Here is a 21,370-nt window from a genome sequence, read left to right as displayed (position 1 = left end):
AAAAGTTACGCTTTTCGTTTTTGTCCACCAAGACTTTAATAGAGTACAAAGTTAATGTAACAAAGCATCATAGTCCAGAAACAGGGTTGACAGTAAAAGCGGCAAGTAGAATGGGGGGCTGTGGCCCCCCACACCCCACCATGAACCACTTCCCAGGGACCACACCATTCAACTTTCTCAGGATAATCGTCTCCTATTTTTCCTTCAGTTCTCAGGAACATTTTTTCTGGCTCCTGGCTCTCTTTGCCTCCCTGGCAAGCCCGTCTGCCCTCAAGGCCATAATCAATCTCTCCCTTGCTCTCTTCACTTTCCGAGACTGTCGGCGAATATCTGCAACTGTTACTGGTCGTCTGCAGAGGGCGTGTGGGAGAAAAAGCCCCAACCTTGGGTTGAGCTCTGCCCCATCTGAAGACTGGGCAATGATGGGCTCAGAGCTAGTGTGCAGAGACCAGGCACCAGCACGACCCAGGGATTCACCGGCACCACGCTGGACAATGAGTCCGGAAACGTTTGCGCTGTCCATGGTCCTGAAAGGTTCTCCTTCAGGGCTGTAGACTTGGAGTCCCTGCAGTCTCCGGAATGCAAAGGCTTGCTGGGGCTTTTCCAGGGTCTCCTCGCATGGACGTCTTTTGACCACATTGCCAGGATGAGAGGTTATCCTTGTGACTGGCTTCTGGAAAATGCAGCTGGTCAGCCTCAGAGGAAGTAAACATCTGTCACGACGCCTCTGCTTGGCCTTGACTAAAATCTCCTGTCTTTTCTTCTCCAGCTCTTCAGGCATCATATTTCTTCTGAGCCTCTTTGAAAACAAAATGAGATGTAAATTTTGAATAAAATGGGGGATGAAACAACTGCAAGTCATGGAGAATATTCTTAGCACATATGGATAACTCCCTGAAGAAATGGGGTCTCAAATTCCTCTGTGCATCACATTTATTCAGAAGGTTGATAGAACTCAGATTTCCGAATGTCAATGCAAGAAAGTCTGGGGTGGGGACAAGAAATTACATTTCTAAGCATTCTCAACTGCTGCTAATGCTGCTAGTACAGACACCATACTGAATCCTGGGACATTAAGCACATAGGAGTCAAGGACAGAAAGCTGCAGGTCGTCACCCAGTACCAATTCCAGATTTTCATCCTTAGAGGATCTTTTCCTCTTCCCATCTCTGTCACTGTCAATCACACACATGCTGGTGTCCTTGAATCCAACATCATCTGGACAAAGAGATCACAGGGTTCTTTGACTACCAAGACATTAAACTTTTTGATATATCTTTTTCACTTTGCTTTAAGACACACAGTCACCTGGTTTTTATTTTCCTTTAGTGCCTCATCTCCAATGAGATCAAGTGCCTCTCAACCCTCAGATACTTTGCTCTCAAACCCAAGTCCCATCTTCACTCAAATATTCTCCTGCTCATAAAGTAACTTAGAAAAGCCATATTCTCTTCATCAGTTCAGTCACTCAGTCATGTCCGATACTCCATGGCCCCATGAACTGCAGCACACTAGGCTTCCCTGTCCATCACCAACTTCCAGAGCTTGCTCAAATTCAAGTCCATCGAGTGGGTGATGCCATCCAACCATCTCATTCTCTGTTGTCCCCTTCTCCTCATGCCTCAGTCTTTCCCAGCATTGGGGTATTTTCATAAAGTTCATTTTTTTTTTTCCCACCATGCTCCTGCTGTTGCTGCTCAGTCGCTTCAGTTGTGTCTGACTCTGTGCGGCCCCATAGAGGGCAGCCCACCAGGCTCCCCGGTCCCTGCCATAGACAGTCCTTTTTACCCCCTTCCTCCCCTCCTCCTGTTCCTCTCTCTCCTATTTCACTTAATGATCAATGCTCTTAGAAATTGGTCCTGCTGTCACATCTATTCTACGTCTACACCTTCTTCCAGGCAATCTCATACATTTCCCTGGCTTCAAATATTCTTCATGAACTAGAAATGTTCAGAGATTCACTGATCTGGCTTCAACCCTGAAACTCAAATATCCATCTGCCCACCCACATCAGTGATAACATTCATGACTCAGCTCACAGTGACCAGGTCCCACACTGAACCAATCATTTCTCCCAAATAATTCATCCTTATCTCAATGTCCCCTAGACTCACTAATTGGTACTAATATCTCATCTACCCTTGAATGGCATTCTGGAAGCCCTACCACCCCATACTTTTACACCAATTAGCCATCCATTTGCCTTCCTGAATCCACTTGAAGATTCGCAACTTTTGAATTCTTGGCTACCTTTCATTTAATCTACAAAATGCCATTTCCACAGAATGACCTTTCCTGATGCCATATCAAAATTTATCTCACATTGTCTCTGCTAATTAAAAATTTTTTTAATTTATTTATGTGTAGTATTATCTACTTCTTTTCAATTGCTTTTCTCACTAAGTTGGGTACTCAGTGAAGAAAAGATAAAGAGAAATTTCATAGATCCATGGATATAGTCACTTATTGTTTTGGCTTTCCAAGGTGCTCAGATGTCTTCGTTTTAGAGATGTTATGCCGATTCCAAAAAACACTGAACAAATTTTTCTAACAAATTCACATGACTACAGTTGTAAAATAAATTAATCTCTTTCATGCTAGAGTAGAATCAATTGTCACTGAGATTAAGACTCTTCACACTAATCTGTTTAAACTGTAAACCTCATTAGCCCACCTTTCTTTTTAAATCTCACATTTCTGTCTTCTGAAGACTTTTAAAAAAGAAACCATAAAGCTGATTTTATTCCCATTGTTATTATTAGTGCTGGCCCTTGCATTAGTCAAGATATAAAGGAATGTTTGATAGAAAAATGACTTGAACTGCCTATTTATATAGCAGCCATTATATGCTGAGTTGTGTACTAAAACTCACAACTTGGAATTTGACTTAACCCAGATTATGTCACTCTTGTTGAGAGAAGAGGGCTATAGACTAAGGAATGTGTAATAATAGTGTTAAGTGTAATTAAGTGCTATGGTAGGCAATAAGGCCAACAGAGAGACAGAGAGAGAAAGAGCAAGGAGGACGAGAAGTAAGGAGGGAGAATAGGAAAAATAAATTAACTACTATGATGGATGACAAAGAGATTGGGGAAGGTCTATTTGAAGCAGAGAACAGAAATTTAAAGAAAAAAAGGAAAAGAGGCAAAAAAGACCAAACACTTTGTGGGCAAAGAATTGTCCACAGAGGAGAAAGATTTAGCTACTCTAGGGCCAAATACTACTTTTACTACCCAAGGATTTTGGTTAAAAAAAAACCCCACACTTTTCATTATCCCAAGAAAGCTTCATATACAAAACTATATAAAATATTGAATATTTCTTAAGAAACATTAACCCTTGGGAAATAACTTTCAATAAGGAATGTATCTTGTTTTAAGAACTAAATTCTTCTAACTTAGATTTTACACAAGAAAAAAAAAAGCATCTTAATAGATCCTCTTGCCGTCAATATGGATTCCACACTTACCAGAAGAGGATGGCTTGGAAATTTGTCCAGTTGAGGTTTCCCCATCTTCCAAGATCTTCCAGAGCTTCCTCTGACCACTCCTGAGATGCAGACAGATGCAGACAGCCTGTAGCTGGCTACGAAGTGCAGTAACTTCTGCCTCTGATTCTCCTTTTTATAGGGTAAGAGAGTGGACAACCCAATCAGGGGACAATCCAATCCAGAGGACACACCTTAAGTCTCAAATCAAAAGGACTTGAGAGAGTCTTGAGTCTTTATCCCCAAACACAACAATTTGGGGCTACTGGTAATACTAGATTCTATTGAATAATATGAAATCCTATATGAAAAATTAAATTTGTGAATGGAGTGCTATTTTCACTTTCAACATTTTAATGTTTCTTTTTTTATGGATACCTTCTATAAAAATAGTTATGGACATTTCCATAAGCTAAAATTTCCATACAACTTATGTTTTCATAGAGAAAACTACAGATTGTTTAAATGTTTATCAATAAAAGAATGTTGAAAAAAATCTGCTAACAAGTCTTTGAAGTCTATATTACAGAGTCATTAATAAGAACTCAATGTTCTGTACACTTACATCTCACCTAATCACTGGTAAATCTGATTTATCTTTACCCTTTGACCAAAACAGAAACAGACTCTTTACTCTCTTTATTTCACTGATGATGATTATTCCATTTTCCCTGTATAAACTTATTACTTGCAATCTTATACAAAACATATGCAGTTACTTTAGTGGTCAAATTCTGAATCATTTATTTAATATAGAATAATACAGTTAATTGCTTTTATTACATCTCCCAAATACTAATACCTAAGAACACGTTCAGTTCCATTTCAATATACCTGCTTTTTCTATTGCTTTTGTCATGCATCTTAATTCTACATGTGTTTTAATCTCCATGAGATAGTTCTAGAATTGCTTTATAAGACAAAATTCATTTTTATTTATTTCTAAATTATTCCTTCCTTTTCCCTTCACTTCTTCCTGCATTCCTGGTTTTCAATCTGAGATTATTTTCCTTTGGACTTCATAATTCACTCTACTAGTCTGTCTAATTCAAGACTGCTAACAATGAAATGTTTCACTCTAAGATTTTAAAATTATCTTTATTGGGGGCAATACTGATGCTAGGTATAGAATTCTGACTTGATATGATTTTTGATCATTTAAAAATGGTGTTCTGTTGACTTCTACCTTATTTATGTTCAGACATTCCCAGTTAGCATTTTCTTGCTTATTTAACCTTTGTATTCTCTAAAATCTTTAATATTCACTCTGATTTTTAGACACAGTGTAACTCATTATTGTTTCCCATGTATTTTCTTTGCTTAAAGACCTTTGAATTAATTGTGTGGGTTGATGTCTTTCACCTGTTTGTAATATGCTTTGTGTATATTTTCACTGTGATATCAATTCCTCATCAGGCTCTCTCTGCTCCCTGCTTCAATCACATTCCACTTCTCTTTTAACTCTGTCTTGGAGTTTTCCAGTATTGTTTACACTGTGCTTTGTTGGAATATATACTCTTGAGCTGTCTTGCAGTTTTAACCCAGTCTTTTGCTGGAATCAACATCTTCATAATCACTTAAATGCTTAGTTTCACTTCTAACAAAAATAAAACACATAGCTTTATTTTGATTTGTTCTTTACATTTATTGATTCATTTAATTATTTGGCTGCATCAGGTCTTAGTTGCACTCTTGCCCCCTTCGTTGTGGCCTGTGGGATCCTTGTTTCCTGATCAGGGACCAAACCTCATCCCCTGTGTTAACCACTGGACCACTTGGGAAGTCCCCGTAGCTTTATTTTTAAATAAAGATAGAGCAGTTTTACAATGGGGGGAGGGAATTATTCCTTTTGCTACAATTAAATTCAGATAATAAAAAATCTCAACTTTCATCATATGAATCTATATTAGAAGTCAAAGCTCACCAAAATTCACCAGTAAGTTGGAGGGGTGGAAAGTATGAGCAGGAAGAAATTTTGAGTTTCATATATCTGATGTGTGTGTGTGCACACTGAATCATGCCCAGTCACTGAATCATGTCCGACTGTTTACTACTTCATGGACTATACCCCTCCAGGCTCTTCTGTCCATGGAATTTTCCAGGCAAGACTACTGGAGTGGGTTGCTGATAGAGTATATCAAAACATTATGTAAACATAGAAATTCTGTCATGAAACAAAATCTAAAACTGCACTAGAAAGATGAGTCAAACTCTAGGACAGAAAATCCATTAAAGAAGCTTAAAAATACTTTGTGTGGATCTTTCTCACAATTGGAAACCTTATAAAATCTTTTTGCAGATCAAATTTAACTTTTGAACTAGATGGGCTGTAATGTTAAAATCTGGAGAAGGAAATGGCAACCCACTTCAGTGTTCTTGCCTGGAGAATCCCATGAACAGAGGAGCCTGATAGGCTACAATCCATAGGGTTGCAAAGAGTTGGACACAATGGAATGACTGAGCATGCACACTTGCTAAGTGTGTGCTAAGTTGCTTCAGTTGTTTCTGACTCTTTTTGACCCTATGGACTGTATCCTGCCAGGTATCTCTGTCCATGGGATTCTCCACGCAAGAATACTGGAGTGGGTTGCTATGCCCTCCTCCAGGGGATCTTCCCAACCCAGGGATCCAACCCACATCTTCTGCAGCTCCTGCATTGCAGGCAGATTCTTTACTGCTGATCTACCAGGATTCAGAAAGAAGAAAATGATATGTTGTGCTTGATTCTTTTTTTTTTTTCTAATTTTATTTTATTTTTAAACTTTACATAATTGTATTAGTTTTGCCAAATATCAAAATGAATCCGCCACAGGTATACATGTGTTCCCCATCCCGAACCCTCCTCCCTCCTCCCTCCCCATACCATCCCTCTGGGCCGTCCCAGTGCACCAGCCCCAAGCATCCAGCATCATGCATCGAACCTGGACTGGCAACTCGTTTCCTACATGATACTTTACATGTTTCATTGCCATTCTCCCAAATCTTCCCACCCTCTCCCTCTCCCACAGAGTCCATAAGACTGTTCTATACATCAGTGTCTCTTTTGCTGTCTCGTACACCGGGTTATTGTTACCATCTTTCTAAATTCCATATATATGCGTTAGTATACTGTATTTATGTTTTTCCTTCTGGCTTACTTCACTCTGTATAATAGGCTCCAGTTTCATCCACCTCATTAGAACTGATTCAAATGTATTCTTTTTAATGGCTGAGTAATACTCCATTGTGTATATGTACCACAGCTTTCTTATCCATTCATCTGCTGATGGACATCTAGGTTGCTTCCATGTCCTGGCTATTATAAACAGTGCTGCGATGAACATTGGGGTACACGTGTCTCTTTCCCTTCTGGTTTCCTCAGTGTGTATGCCCAGCAGTGGGGTTGCTGGATCATAAGGCAGTTCTATTTCCAGTTTTTTAAGGAATCTCCACACTGTTCTCCATAGTGGCTGTACTAGTTTGCATTCCTACCAACAGTGTAAGAGGGTTCCCTTATCTCCACACCCTCTCCAGCATATGGGGCTACATTTTGGAATGATAACATTAAATTTCCTTGGTTAAATTAGAGAGTTTAAAAAAGTTTCCTCTATTTGTGTTGGCTTTCCTCACTGTGTGTTCTACCAAATTTAAAGTTACACAGGACATGTTGTTCTATTTCTATTGGTGTTGGCTGGAGAAAACCTTGTGTATTCTCATGGAAGTTATTTCTAAATTGTTGTTGCTGTTCAGTTGCCCAGTCATGTCTGACTCCTTGCGACCCCATGGACTGCAGCACACCAGGCCTCCCTGTCCCTCACCATCTCCCAAAGTTTGTTATGTCCATTGCATCGGTGATGCCATCCAGCCATCTCATCCTCTGACACCCTCATCTCCCTCTGCCCTTTCTATATAACATGTTATAAATTCTTTTCATAATGTGTGCTTTTCATAACTCTTTCCCCTTGGTTAGAGTAACATCAACAGGGGCAATCAGTTCAGTTCAATTGCTAAGTCATGTCTGACTCTTTGTGACTCCGTGGACTGCAGCACACCAGGCCTCCCTGTCCATCACCACCTCCTGGAGCTTGCTCAAACTCATGTCCATTGAGTTGGTGATGCCATCTCATCCTCTGTTGTCCCCTTCTCCTTCTGCCTTCAATTTTTTCCAGCATCAGGGGCTTTTCCAATGAGTTGATTCTTTGCATCAGGTGGCCAAAGTATTGGAGTTTCAGCTTCAGCATCAGTCCTTCCAATGAATACTCAGGACTGATTTCCTTTAGAATTGACTGGTTTGATTTCCTTGCAGTCCAAGGGACTCTTAAGAGTCTTCTCCAACAAAAGCATCAATTCTTCAGCGCTCAGCTTTCTTTATAGTCCAACTCTCACATCTGTACATGACCACTGGAAAAACCATAGCTTCATCTAGTTGAACCTTTGTCAACAAAGTAATGACAACGGGGCAATAAATCTGTTTATTTCTGGATCACAGATTTTACTTCAGAGTTTGCACATAATGTATGTTCTATAAAAAAGGAGATCAAATAATTTTCCCTCTCAACTGGGACATATTGGGGAATGAAAAGGGAAGTACAGTATTAATTATGATAGGGCAACAGGATAAATATCTGCTGAAGACAGAACTGAAGAATTAAAAGTAAGGTGATAAGGATTTCCCTGGTGGTTTTTGTTAAAACCATGCTTCCAATGCAGGGGGTGAGGGTTTGATCCCTGGGTGGCTCAGTGACAAAGAATCTGCCTGACATACAGGAAATACAGATTCAATACCTGGTTTGGGAAGATCCCCTGGGGAGGAGAATGGCAATCCACTCCAGCATCCTTCCATGGAGAATCACATGGACAGAGGAGCCTGGAGGGCTACAGTGCATAGGGTCACAGAGAGTTGGATACAACTGAGCGACTAACACTTTCACTTTACTTTCTTTCAGGGAGCTAAGATCCCACATGCCTCGTGGCCCCAAAACCGAAAGCTAAAACAGAAGCAACATTGTTCAGTTCGGTTAAGTCCTCAGTTGTGTCTGACTCTTTGTGACCCCATGGACTGCAGCACGCCAGGCTGCCCTGTCCATCACCAACTCCCAGAGCCTATTCAAACTCATGTCCATTGAGTTGGTGATGCCATCCAACCATCTCATCCTCTGTCGTCCCCTTTTCCTCCCACCTTCAATCTTTCCCAGCACCAGGGTCTTTTCCCATGAGTCAACTCTTTGCAACAGGTGGCCGAAATATTGGAGCTTCAGCTTTAGCATCAGTGCTTCTGGTGAATGTTCAGGGTTGACTTCTTTTAGGATTGACAGTTGGCTGTCCTTGCAGTCCAAGGGACTCTCAAGTCTTCTCCAACACCACAGTTCAAAAGCAACATTGTAACAAATTCAATAAAGACTTTAAAAAATGGTCCACATTAAAAAAATCTTAATAAATAAATGTAAGGTGACTGATTAGGTTTGTATTTTAAACCATTGATAGTAACTAACATCTTGTGATTGGGTTATGGAGACAAAGTTTGGGATCCCAATAAATTGCTCTTTTATTGCAGTTTATCACTTAAAAAGTGATATATTTGCATAAGTATAGTTTAGTGGATCCGTTTCAAATGTTTCAGAAAGTAAAGCTTTAGTGTTTGAATAGTTTGTTATATGAACTGGTGTGGATTTGACACTGGTTAATGACCTTCAGCTTTCTGTCCTTGTCTCACATCAGCTTGGTGATGTTCCAGAATCCTGTTCTCAATGTGTGGTGCCTGTAATAGTGTCATCAACATCACCTGGGAACCTTTTAGAAATGAAAATTCTCCATCCCCATCCCAGATCACTTGGGTTGAGGTCGAGCCATCTGAATTTTCAAAACCCTCTAGATGATTGTGATACAGTTTACAATTGGGGATACATTTTTCCAAGGAAGGGAGAGGAGACTTCAAATGAGCTGATGGGTAGCTTCAATGGGTAGCAGTCTTGGTCCAACATTTTGTCCAAATGTCACATTCCATTTTGCATCTAAAAAGAAAGCTCAAAAATATGTCTCAACCTCACAGAGAAAACAAGGAGACAGTGAGACTGAAGCCAAGCAGAAAAAAAATTTTGGTTTATGCTCCAAACATCATGTATGGATGTGAGAGTTGGACCATAATGAAGACTGGGCACTGAAGAATTGATGGCTTTGATTTATGGTGCTGGAGAAGACTCTTGAAAGTTCCTTGGACTGCAAGGAGATCAAATCAGTCAATCCTAAAGGAAATCACCCATGAATATTCACTGGAAGGACTGATGCTGAAGTTCCAATACTTTGGCCACTTGATGTGAAGAACCGACTCATTGGAAAAGACCCTGATGCTGGGAAAGCTTGAAGGCAAAAGGAGAAGGGGACAGCAGAGGATGAGATGGTTGGATGGTAGCACCCACTCAACGGACATGAATCTGAACAAACTCCAGGAGCTAAAGAAGGGCAGAGAAGCCTGGTGTGCTGTAGTTCATGGGATCAGAAAGAGTCGGATACAACTTAGCGGTGTAACAACCACACAACTAGACGCCAAGGAGTGCTGACCAGCTGAATGTTCCAGAGGACAGGAACTAGAATCATTTTCTGTCCTGACAGTCAGTTCAGATGCAGTGGAGGTGAGGAGACCTTGGAGGAGCCCCAGCAAGTCTGTGGGAATAAGAGACTAAAAGGACTCCAGGGTTGTAGCCACAAAGAACTTTTATCTGTTTGTATTTTATCTTACCTTTTTAAAAGACTTTTTTGATGTGGATCATTTTTTAAGTCTTTATTGAGTTTGTTACAATATTGTTTCTGTTTTATGTTTTGAGGCTGCAAGTTGAAGATCAAGGTGTCTGCCAAGCTGGTTCCTCCTGAAGGCAGTTTGCTGGTGGTTTTGGCATTCCTTGGCTTGCAGACTCTTCTCCCCAGTTCCTGTCTTCATCTTCACAAGGCGCTCTCCGTGTGTGTGTGTATGTGTGTGTGTCTGTGTCCAATTTTCCCCCTTTTATAAGGGCCATCATCGTATCAGATTAGGGACCCAGCCTACTCCAAGATGCCTCACCTTAAACCTGAACAAATTACATCTACAATGTAATTTTCAAATAAGCTCACATTCTAAGGTGCTGGAGATTAGGACTTGGAGATAATCTCTTTTAGGCAGTGGGGGACACAACTGAACCCTCAACTTGTATTTAGGCACAAGGGTCAGGCATTTGTATCCCTGGCCAGTCATCAAATGTGGCTTCTCCTAGGGAGGGGACATAATGTTGGACCAAGCAGCTCCCTTAAGCCTTGGAAAGTTCTGGCAAAAAGGACTCAGTTGTGAGCCCCAGTACTCTTGCCTAGAAAATCCCATGGACAGAGGAGCCTGGCAGGCTACAGTCCATGGGGTTGCAAAGAGTAGGACACAACTGAACGACTTCACTGCAAGCCCCAGCAGACAACCTCCCTGGTAGCTTCTGAAGAGGTGGTCTGGGTGGTGCAGCCTGGTGTCAGCCAAAGTGGCCTCCTGTGAGTCTCTGATTATAACAAGGGCTTCTAGAGGTAGGTGAGATTGAAGATTCTGGGTGAGTCACCTTGAGGACCCAATCTCAGGCAGAACAGTCAGCTTCATGGGGTGGGAGGGTAGAACCATACCCCAGGGGATGAGTCAGCAGCACCCAGGAGGTTGGAGATCCACAGCTAGAAAATCTGGATCTCATCACACAGAGTGTAGGCCACAACCAACAGTGTCATCCATGCTAAGAGTATCACATTCCTCTTTTTTTTTAATTTGTAGTTCAGCATCCCATTGGGATGCCGCCTCCTCTAGGAAGTCTCCTGGATAGTCTTTTCGAAAATTTATTTATTTATTTTATTTGGGGCCATTATGGGTCTCCACCTCTGTGCGGGCTTTGTTCTAGCTGCAGTGAGTGCAGGCTACTGCCCAGTTGCACTGTGCGCGCTTCTCATTGCGGTGGCTTCCTTCGCTGCTGAGCACCGGCTCTAGGGTGAGTGGAATCAGCAGCTGCAGCTCCTGGGCTCTAGAGTACAGGCTCAATAGTTGCAGTGCACGGGCTTAGCTGCTCTGCACCCTGTGAGCTCCTCCTGGATCAGGGATTAAATCCGCCTCTCTTGCAGTGGCAAGTGGATTCTTTACCACTGAGTCACCAGGGAAGCCCCATCACTTCCCTCCTGCAAGAAGTTTGGAGATACCAAAGCTTCCATATGCTTCCTCTTGCTTGTGACAACTATCTCATCTGTCATGCTGCTCACATTTGAGTTGGAGCCAGGGTCCCAGGGACCCAAAGCTGCAGTCGTCTCTTGGCCATGGGTTCGAGGAGTCTGAGTGGCCCCTCTGAGAAGATACCACCCGCCCAGCTTCTCACTCAAGACTGAAGCATCTTTGAGATCCTCTCCTGGGGAGAAAAACATTTTCCCTTTCCCAAGAGGCTTCTATTGAATTTCACAAACCCAGGGAGGCACAATTCAGGCTACTACCTAGCAGTGGCATCAGTTTCTTGGTGGTGAGGAACCTGGAGGGGTATGGGGGATAAATATTACCTTATTTGATCTTCACTATGGTCATATGGCTTCCCCAGTGGCTCAGTTGTAAAGAATCCACTTGCCAATGCAGGAGACACTGGGTTGGGAAGATCCCATGGGGAAGGAAATGGCAACCCACTCCAGTACTCTTACCTGGAAAATCCTATGGACAGAGGAGCCTAGCAGGCTACAGTTCATGGGACTGCAAAGAGTTGGACATGATTGAGCGTGCACGCCCACACACACATAGTCACACAGATGGTCAGATGAAGCAAGGTCTATCATCCTCAATCATTGAAGGGTAAAGTGAGAAGTGTGGGTGATTGTTGCTGGACTGACTCTCACTCACACCCTCAACCGAAACCCTCAGACAGACCTCCCTCCCCTGAGGCTGACTCTGGGCTCCTCTGTGTGACTTCTTTTGGGCCAGTGGCAAACACTGCACTGGCCAGCTACTCTGCATCTAAGCCTCCAGCATGGTGGAATGGAGCAAGATCTTGGGGTTCCCTGGTATTCTTAGGGTTAGCGTTTCGAACCTGGGGAGGCTTGGGGTCCCTGAGGTGGCAGGTCCTTACCAACTAGGATAGAAATAGCTCGGTATGTAAAGGGTTGATTCAACTGTACAGGTATGGATCAGTGGATTATCACTTACCCTGATGGCAAAAATATTTAACCTCCTGATTCACTGTTACGAAGACCCTAGGGATTTGTCTCCTCTCATAACAAATACCCACAACACCCCAGGGATTCGGCTTAACACAGTTCACAAGTCCTGGCTTGGACACCACACAGGAACAAGAGTATTCTCAGATAATTTATTCCGAATTTTCATATAAACAGGTAATTATCCCATATTTTACATGCAGAGCAATTTTGATATTCAAAAAAAAAAAAGGCATATTCTGTATATGGTGCTACTTGGTTCTTGTAGGAAAACATTGAAAAATATAAGAATTGAGCTTTCAGTGGGTCTTGTGTCTCTGAGTTGATTTCCGCATAAGCCGAGGCACAGGAGGTGTCTGCTGCTGACAGGCAGGGCTTGGACCCCTGCCCCCACCCCGCCAGGCACACAAGGTAGAGAGTAGACGAGCCATTCCTGAATATGTGTGGACACACTCGCTTTGGGGGTGGGGGAGGGAATACTGTTTCCTTTCTTCTCAAATGGGACCAAGAGCCCTGGGTTCCTGATTTGAGTTTTAACAAGGATTTTTAGGGCCCAAACCCAAATAAAAATGTGACCAGAGCCTGGTTCTGGACCTTGACTGGTATAAGAAGATGACAGTGAGCTCAAGAAGCCATTGGTTCCCTCTGTCTCTGGGGGACCCCTAAGGAAACATTCACCTCCAGGTACAGCCTTGGAATGTCCATTGCATTCCTTACTGTCTTTTAAAGAACAAATGCCCATCTGTACTTTCTATTCCCAACCTCAATTCTGGTGTAGATCAATATTCTCAAGAACATTCCAGAAGGTTTTCTGAAGGGATATCATTCTATGGGCATCATTCATATATATATGATCAGCGCAACCCCATCCCCCTACTCCGAACAAAATCATCATTTCTGAATCACCTGTTTGTCAAGTGGCACTCGAACCCCCTCTACCCACCACAAAGAAGAAAAAGATTGTCATTTGGGGGACTACAGCACATCCACTCATGTACCCAGATGGAGAGCACGGGCCAAACCCTGCCCACTGATCAACCTTATGGCTGTTCCAGATAAACACCTCCCAACCCAACAAGCACATTTCACGGCAGACCATCTGCTCTGGTTGGAGAGATGGAGATCTGCCCAGCAATTGGAGGCAGTCTCCAGTGGTCTCAGGGTTGTTTGTGCAGACCTTCGCATCAATTCCCACATTTCCTTTCAGTTGTGCTCAACATCTAGCCAGAGAACCAGCAACACTTCTCGCTTCTTACTAGCTTAAAAGGACAGAAAAGCACCCAGGACAGCTCCCAGAATACAAACGTTTCCAGACGTGCGTTTGACATCACTGATCCAGGGAGGAACTACTATATGTTGATTTTGCCACACATACAAAAAGGGGTTTTTAAAATAATGAGACACCTTTAAAAACAAACAACAAAAAATTCAACCAAAGCTGGCTTTGTTGCTTTTTTTTAAATAATCATCACTACAATCCTCCAGGACATCCATTTTGAGGACTGAATTCTGTTTTGACAGAGTCCACATTATCTGATGCAAAAGGAGGCTGTGATCCAAGCCTGCTTGATCTTTCACTGCAGCAGCAGAGATAGCTAAATGAAGTCAGGGAAATTCCATTCACAAAGGGCAGGCCCAGCACTTTACAGTACCTCTCCAGGGCAAGTGGAGAAAGGTGACTCTGCTGGGGTGGTGCCTACAGGTTTAGGAAGGGCAGTGAGGTCTGGTGCGTACGACAGCATTTCTGCTGGCTCCATCCAGGCTTACACATGGGTTGTCAAAGTCCCTAAGGTCAAACCGTATCAGCTTGAAGTCAACCAAACCAAAATGAGAGGGTCCAAGGTTTTGTTGCTAAAAAAATGTGTTCAGCCTCTCGGTGGGTTTAGGGTTGAGATTCTCAATATCTCCCTTCCCACTTAGAGAATAAAAACAGACACTGCATTGAGTGCTTGTGTGTAAAGTTCCCAAGATAATGATATGTCCCCCACCCAAAGCATCTCAGCCTAAAAAGAGTGGAAATAAACCATGGAGAGCCTAGGGCACCTAGATGCTCATGCACCACAGAGATTCTAAGGGGAAAGGAGCATGCTGGCTGGATCAAAGACTGTCTGTGTCTCAACACGGCAGCTTCCCTCATCAGCTAAGGGTAGCTCAGAACTGGATACATCAGATACATCGTGATGGCCTGAAACTTGCTTCATTCTTGAGGGCCATGGTGTCAATAGATGGAGGATCAAACAACAACAACAACAAAAAAGGAAGATTAAATTCAGAGGTGAATATTATCAGCCAGGAAAAGGATCTGTGCTCACATGAAAGCCGTACTTCAGCCCCACTCCCTCCCTCAAAATTCTTACTGGTCCCTGACATTCGGAATCAGCTGATACGAATCTTCCCTGATTCAGATCGGATCCAGACAGAATTCTGAAGTCTCAAAGATGTCCATTATTGAACCACATCCTAACAATACACTGAGGTAGACTGTGCTGGGAAAAAAAAATCATTACCCCACATTCACCTGTTTATTTTTCTTTGAAAAAAAAATTTTTTTTTACATGCTCTCCATTTCTTATGAAAGTGATTTTTTACAGTGATTTTTATATATTAAAATAAATAATTTTCCCCTAATATAAGAAAACCTTTCTGAATTAGAAAAATGTGAAAATTGCTGCTACCGTAGTATATGGCCACTACAAATTTACTACGAAAAGAACAAAATACCTAGATCTACGTGTTTCGTTCCTTTTTAACTTACATACAGATCCTCGTCTATGTACAAAATAAATTTGGCGAAAATAATTTCTGTGCTCCTTGTACCCAATCACTGAGGCTCCCTGGAAATATTCTGACATGCTGTCATTTCTGAAATCGTATAAATAAGATAGCCAGAGGCAACTGGGATGCGTGTCTACCTGTGTTCTTCATCAAGAACTGAGAAGGTTCGGAGGTCACCATGGCATCCCAGGTGTTTTGAAGCCCACAGTTCTTGAGAAGAGGAGGAAAGCAGTCTTAGACTCGTGAGAAAATGCACTCGAGAGATAACCTGTGGGTGATGATTCGGATGAACTATGGCAATGAGTCCATCATGTTCTGTATTTGAGCAGCAGTCATTCTTCCCCCAGAAGGGAAGCAGCTGTGGCATCACGCCCATTCTCATGCTCTCCGTAGTGTGAAGGTCCTTAGCGGTTTCTCCTCTGGACTTGACTCTCAGGAACTGCACGATCGTTAAGTACCTGAGAATTCAGCTCAGGCTTCACACCTGGTCCAGTTGAGGTCACTGGGCGCAGAGCAGCTTCTGGGAGCTCAGTTCTGAGGATGGTCGGATGCCCTGAGGGCGGAGGGGACCGACAGGCACGTCTTCATATTGCTAGTGTTTTCAAAGTCCATCCGTGCTGTCCCACTTTGAGATCTAATGGTGCCAAATTTGCACAATCCCTGTGGGACATGGACATCCCGCTGAGGAAGCTTGAGAGGTACACACAGAGAACCAGAAGATCCAGGAGCCACAAGTGTGTTTGAAGGCAGGGCTCAGCTTTTCAGAGCAGAAACCAAACCATCCATCAAACCCCATCGCCCACACGCTCAGTGTGGCCTCACCACAATGTCCAGAGGATTAGCAGCTAACGTGGCTTTAGTCCCAAAAAAAATGGATGCCTTGAAGACCAAGCAAAAGGCCACCGGTGCCTGGCCCCTCCTGCCCCACACAGGCAGACAAACCCATACGCCCTACCTCCCACCCCAGGAAATGGTCAATAATTTATGAGGCTGATACTGGAGATTCTTTTTAAAAATTAAATATGTTACAAATATATTCTCAAAACTCTTCATCATCTCAGTTCTTGTTTTTCTTTTCTTCTTCTTTTTTAAAATCTTTTCTATGTCCTGGCTTTGTTTGGTCTTGAAAAGATCCATTATCACTCCAAATGACTCCCATGGCTCCCAGAAAACATTTTTCACCAAAGTTAAGGGAGAGTAGAATCCTGAGGCTCCATCTGGGACAGAAAAATTTGTTGAGGGCACAGTCTCCCAGTAGATAAGAAGGAAGGGGTCGGGGGTGGAGGAAGCAGGGCTCACATACTCCAGGAGAGCTGAACCTTCGTGGGCTGATCCCCAAAGTGTCCACTCAGCACACATGATTTGCACACGCGCGCATACACACACACACACACACATAAGTGCATACATGAACCACACACCAGGACTGCAGACCCATATCCAAAATACAAAAGCAGCAGCTATTGGTCAATTTGAGGAACTGGTTTTGTGAAGGAAAAAAACAAAAAACAATCCTTCACCCTGGATGAAAAAATACTTTCCTGAAGCCCACTCTGTAAAGCTTGGAATTCTACTAGAACTGGGTTTGTTTCTTTCTAACTTTTGTTTCATAAACAAGATTTATGTTTTATACTGTAGCTCAGACACCAGCAAAAAAAAAAAAAAAAAACTTTGTAAAAATAGATGCTTTCTTTTAAACTACTAGGGAAAATAATAATAATAATAATAACATCTGGGCTTGAAACCTCGGTGGCCCAAAAGGACAGCAGCCGTGGAAACCCCCTCCCCATCCAGGTTCACAGTTAAGTGCTCAGATGACAAGTCAAATAGGCAATGGAACCACTGCGTTTGAAGTCAGAAAAGGAACTGAAATGGATAGTCGTGATCTCTGAGCTCCGTTTGACACTGTGGCAGAGTTAGGTGGAAATCCTGAGTTTTCTGGAGGCCTTCGAACCAGAGGGAAGTGTAGACAGGAACCCTTCCCCCACTAGCAGGGGTTGTTAGGAAGGATTTGACCGGGGCAAAGTCAGAATCCGTCCGTTTTTCTTGCCCCCGTTCATGTGGGTGTAGGGGATGTGCTCGTCATAGTTTCGCTTTAGCCCCAGCGCCGACCCTCCATCCCGGCCCCCGGCCTCCTCTCTCTGCGCGTGCGAGGCCCGGTCCAGGGGCACGCTCTCCATGTCCTCAAACTCCATTTCCAGCTCCTCGCTCTCGGGCGCCTTGTTCTCCTCGCTGTGGAAGAAGGACACTTCGGGAAAGCTGGGGTGCAGGTCGTCCTTGAGCAGGTCCACGATCTCCAGGAAGGTTGGACGCATCTTGGGGTTGAACTGCCAGCACATCCGCATCAGGTCGGTGCTGCGGGACAGAGAGGGGCACGTGGAGGGTGAGGCCCCGGGGGTCCCCGCCAAGCGGCCCTCCTTCCCCGACCCCGCGCCTGCGGTGCACACACACCCACGCGGACAAGTGCTGACCTCAGGAGGGTCAAGCAGAAACAACCATTCTAAGGGCGTGAAAGATGGTTTCAAAAAGAGAGCCAAGGGTTTCCCAAACAAGATCCACAAGGGCCTCTCCTGATATTGCCACTTGGTGAAGACCAATCAGGTCCGTCTTTTTTTGTTTGTTTTTTAAATTAGAGTTGATTTACGATGTTGTGTTAGTTTCAGATGTACAGCAAAGGGATTCAGATATATATTTTTGTTGCTGTTGTTGTTCAGTCGTTAAGTCATGTCCAACTCTTTAGGACCCCACAACTACAGCCCCCCAGACTCCGCTGTCCATCCACTTCTCCAGGCAAGAATACTGGAGTGGGCTGCCATTGCCTCCTTCAGGGAATCTTCCAGACCCAGGGGTCGAACCTACATCTCCTGCGTTGGCAGGCAGATTCTCTACCACTGAGCCACCAGGGAAACCCTCAGATATATTGGGTTAGTCAAAAAGTTCGTTCAGATTTTTCTGTAAGATGTTATGGAAACAAACATGTTGGTCAAGTCCATATATATGTATGTATATATATATATATATATATATATATATATATAACTGTTTTTCAGATTCTTTTCCCTTATAGGTTATTACAAAATATTGAATATAGTTCCCTGTGTTATACAGTAGGTCCTTGTTTTTCTATTTTGTATTCAGTACTGTGAATCTATTAACCCCAAGCTCTTATTTTATCCCTCCCCCCTCCTTTCCCCTTTGGTAACCGTAAGTCTGTTTTCTGTGTCTGTAGGTCTATTTCTGTGGGTTCATCATTTTATATACACATTGTTGCTCAGAATGAGGGCAGCTGGGTGGACCCACCATAGAGGGCCAGCTCTGAGCAGGTGTTCTGCAAGCCCAGTCCCCACTCTCTGGAGAAGGGGAGGAGAGGAGGGGGCAGGGGACTCTGACTTTACTTAGGATAGGACCCAGGGGCTCAGGATTTCCATTTTACCTCTTCCTCTCACTATTGTAACTTCTTTCAGGGCAGGAGTTGACAAACTTCATCCCGTGGACCAAATCTGGTCCTCCAAGTGTTTTTGTAAATAAAGTTTTATTGGCACGTAGCTACACCCATTCAATTATGCATTGTCCCCAGCTGATTTGAACTGCAAGGCAGAGAACTGCCAGGCCCACAAAGCTGGAAATACGATATGGCCCTTTAGAGGAAAAATTGGCAGGCCCCCACCCTAGGGGCACTAATTTCCTCCTGACAGCCAGGAAAGAAACTTCATGGAGCAATGTTTAGAAATATTTTGCTCAGAGTTTCCAAGGAATTCTGCTTCATACTTTTTTACATGTGAGATTTCTTCAAATTAGGTTTTCTAAACTGATCTCTTATTCTTGTGAGGATGAAGCATCAAAATGGCCTTCTTCCATGCATTTTTTTCAGGAAGGCAAACTTTTTTTTTTTTTTTGCAGAAACACTGGTAAAGAAATATTACATGCAATAAGCACTGCATAGTAAATGCTTATTGTAGAAAGGTAGAAAACACCCAACAATATAGTGAAAATACAGCTTGCATACAGCTCTCCTTCAGATATAATCTCATCTTTTCTGTCTGGATACATTCGGAAATGCAATTTATACACATTTACTACACTTAGCATTTTAACATAAGCTAGACCACTGACTTACAAAATATTTCATAAGCATCATTTGAAATGTCAATTACTATAGTGTATTATTTTATCAAATTACTTTATTGATTATTTTATAAATTTACTTGCCAATTCTCATATTGTTGGATGTTTAGATCATTTCTTTCTTTCTTTCTTTTTTTTTTGGAGACTTTAAATAAAATTTCTGTGAGTAGCTATTATTATAATGGGCTTTCTTGATGGCTCAGTGGTAAAGAATCTGTCTGCCAATGCTGAAGACTTGGGTTTGATCTCTGGGTCAGGAAGATCCCCGGAGAAGGAAATGGCTACCCACTCCAGTATTATTGTCTGGGAAATCCCATGGACAGAGGGGCCTGGAGGTTCATGAGTCATGAAACAGTTGGACACAACTTAGCAACTAAATGATAACAAACAAAAAATTCTTACAATAGAGTGATATGAATGACTATCTAGCCATTCCATTGACAGCAGTGAATATCATAACTCTTCCTTCTTTCCCTCTCTTCTTTTTATTGCTAATTAGGAAAATAGTACTTTCCTTCATTTTACTTTACATTTATTGGACTATTACGATGCTGGACAATTTTGCAAGTGTTTATTGATGTGCATTTGATGTTTGTGTTGTACATCTGCTCCTGCAACAAAAATTTAAGACAAATATTGGAAGGGGATATGTTGTACGTACCCCTGAAGTTTTGGTGTTTACAATTTGTGAATTCTTTTTTCCACTTTCAATGAGATATAATAAGAATATGTAGTTAAATTTAAGTCTCCACCCCAGCACTCCAGTTTTAGTCCCCAAATAACCACTGCTGTGCAGTTTCCTCTACAACCTTCCAAAGATATGAAAGGCAATAAAGCACACATGTAATGATATAATACACAAGCATGTAGTAATATGTAGACACAACATGCAGATCCAAGTGTGCATGCAAAAGGCAAGCAAAAACACACAGACAGACATCATATAAAACACAAATGTACATTCAAAGATAAAACTTGCAAACACAAACACACATAGACATACAATATGCAAACACGAGTATCCATGCAAAAGGCACAGACTTTTGAATAAGCACCCCACACACTACACCGCCTTTCTACACTTACACTCTCTCTGGACAATTGTCAGGTTGATCCAGGTACCCTCCATCCATGACAAATTTCAGCACCTGCTCATTTGATAGACCTTGGTAAGGCTGTTCTGCCAAGCTGGTAATTTCCCAAAGGACCACACCAAAAGACCTGCCAATGACAGTTGGGAGTAGTAACAATGAAGCCATTAAAATAAACACACACACCCTTTCTTGGCTTACTAGAACCTGGGTGGCCAGTTCTCTAAACAGTTCATGCTGCAGTTCAGAAATTCCTATAAGACTAATCTTCATTGGAATGTCACAGCAGTTGTGCAAGGGTCCCCCAGACATGCTATCCCTTCCTTTCCTTGATGGAGAAGCCATGAAGAAGTCAGTTTTTAAGTGACTCCTCTCTTGCTGGTCATAGTATCAGAGCAACCTGGAATTCAAGTGCAGTGTTCTTTCCGCCGGCCCACACATAACTCACCACATGTCTGAAGAGGTGGTGAAGACTCCGTCCTTCAGGGATTCAGGTGCCATCCACCGCACGGGGAGCAGACCTTTGCCCCCTTTCCGGTAGTAATCCGTTTCATAGATGTCTCTTGTCATTCCAAAGTCTGATAACAAACAGTTCACATGCTCTTAGCCTTCACCTGTGACCCAGCTGTCTGCCGTTTTTACTCCCCCAGCCTTGGCAGAGCTCTTGAGTTCACCTGCCCCAGGTGTGAGCTCACATGGATCACAGCCAAATACAGTGAGAGTAGATTCTGAG

General features: G+C 42.8%; 2 protein-coding genes across 5 annotated transcripts in view; both read right to left on the bottom strand.

The window, feature by feature from the left end:
* Positions 1-211: 211 nt before the first annotated feature.
* LOC113896342 (putative methyl-CpG-binding domain protein 3-like 3) lies at positions 212-781 on the bottom strand. The gene has a single exon (XM_027548566.1). It carries the CDS (start codon positions 779-781, stop codon positions 212-214), a length of 570 nt encoding a protein of 189 aa, XP_027404367.1.
* A 12,003-nt stretch (positions 782-12,784) lies between these two features.
* Positions 12,785-21,370, bottom strand: part of INSR (insulin receptor) — a 146,125-nt gene continuing 137,539 nt past the window's right edge. For 3 of the 4 annotated variants that reach the window (XM_027547623.1, XM_027547625.1, XM_027547624.1), the window contains 3 exons: positions 21,086-21,215; positions 20,633-20,767; positions 16,889-17,776 (listed from right to left, as the gene is read on the bottom strand). In XM_027547623.1, the coding sequence (XP_027403424.1) occupies positions 17,422-17,776; positions 20,633-20,767; positions 21,086-21,215 (620 nt within the window). In that variant the 3' untranslated portion in view covers positions 16,889-17,421. Of the gene's footprint in view, positions 17,777-20,632; positions 20,768-21,085; positions 21,216-21,370 lie in introns of all 4 variants that reach the window. The other variant, XM_027547622.1, reaches the window with a different exon arrangement.

The sequence above is a fragment of the Bos indicus x Bos taurus genome, chromosome 7 (assembly GCF_003369695.1).
Source record: "Bos indicus x Bos taurus breed Angus x Brahman F1 hybrid chromosome 7, Bos_hybrid_MaternalHap_v2.0, whole genome shotgun sequence".
Taxonomy (NCBI): domain Eukaryota; kingdom Metazoa; phylum Chordata; class Mammalia; order Artiodactyla; family Bovidae; genus Bos; species Bos indicus x Bos taurus.
This window is presented reverse-complemented; position numbering and strand designations above follow the sequence as displayed.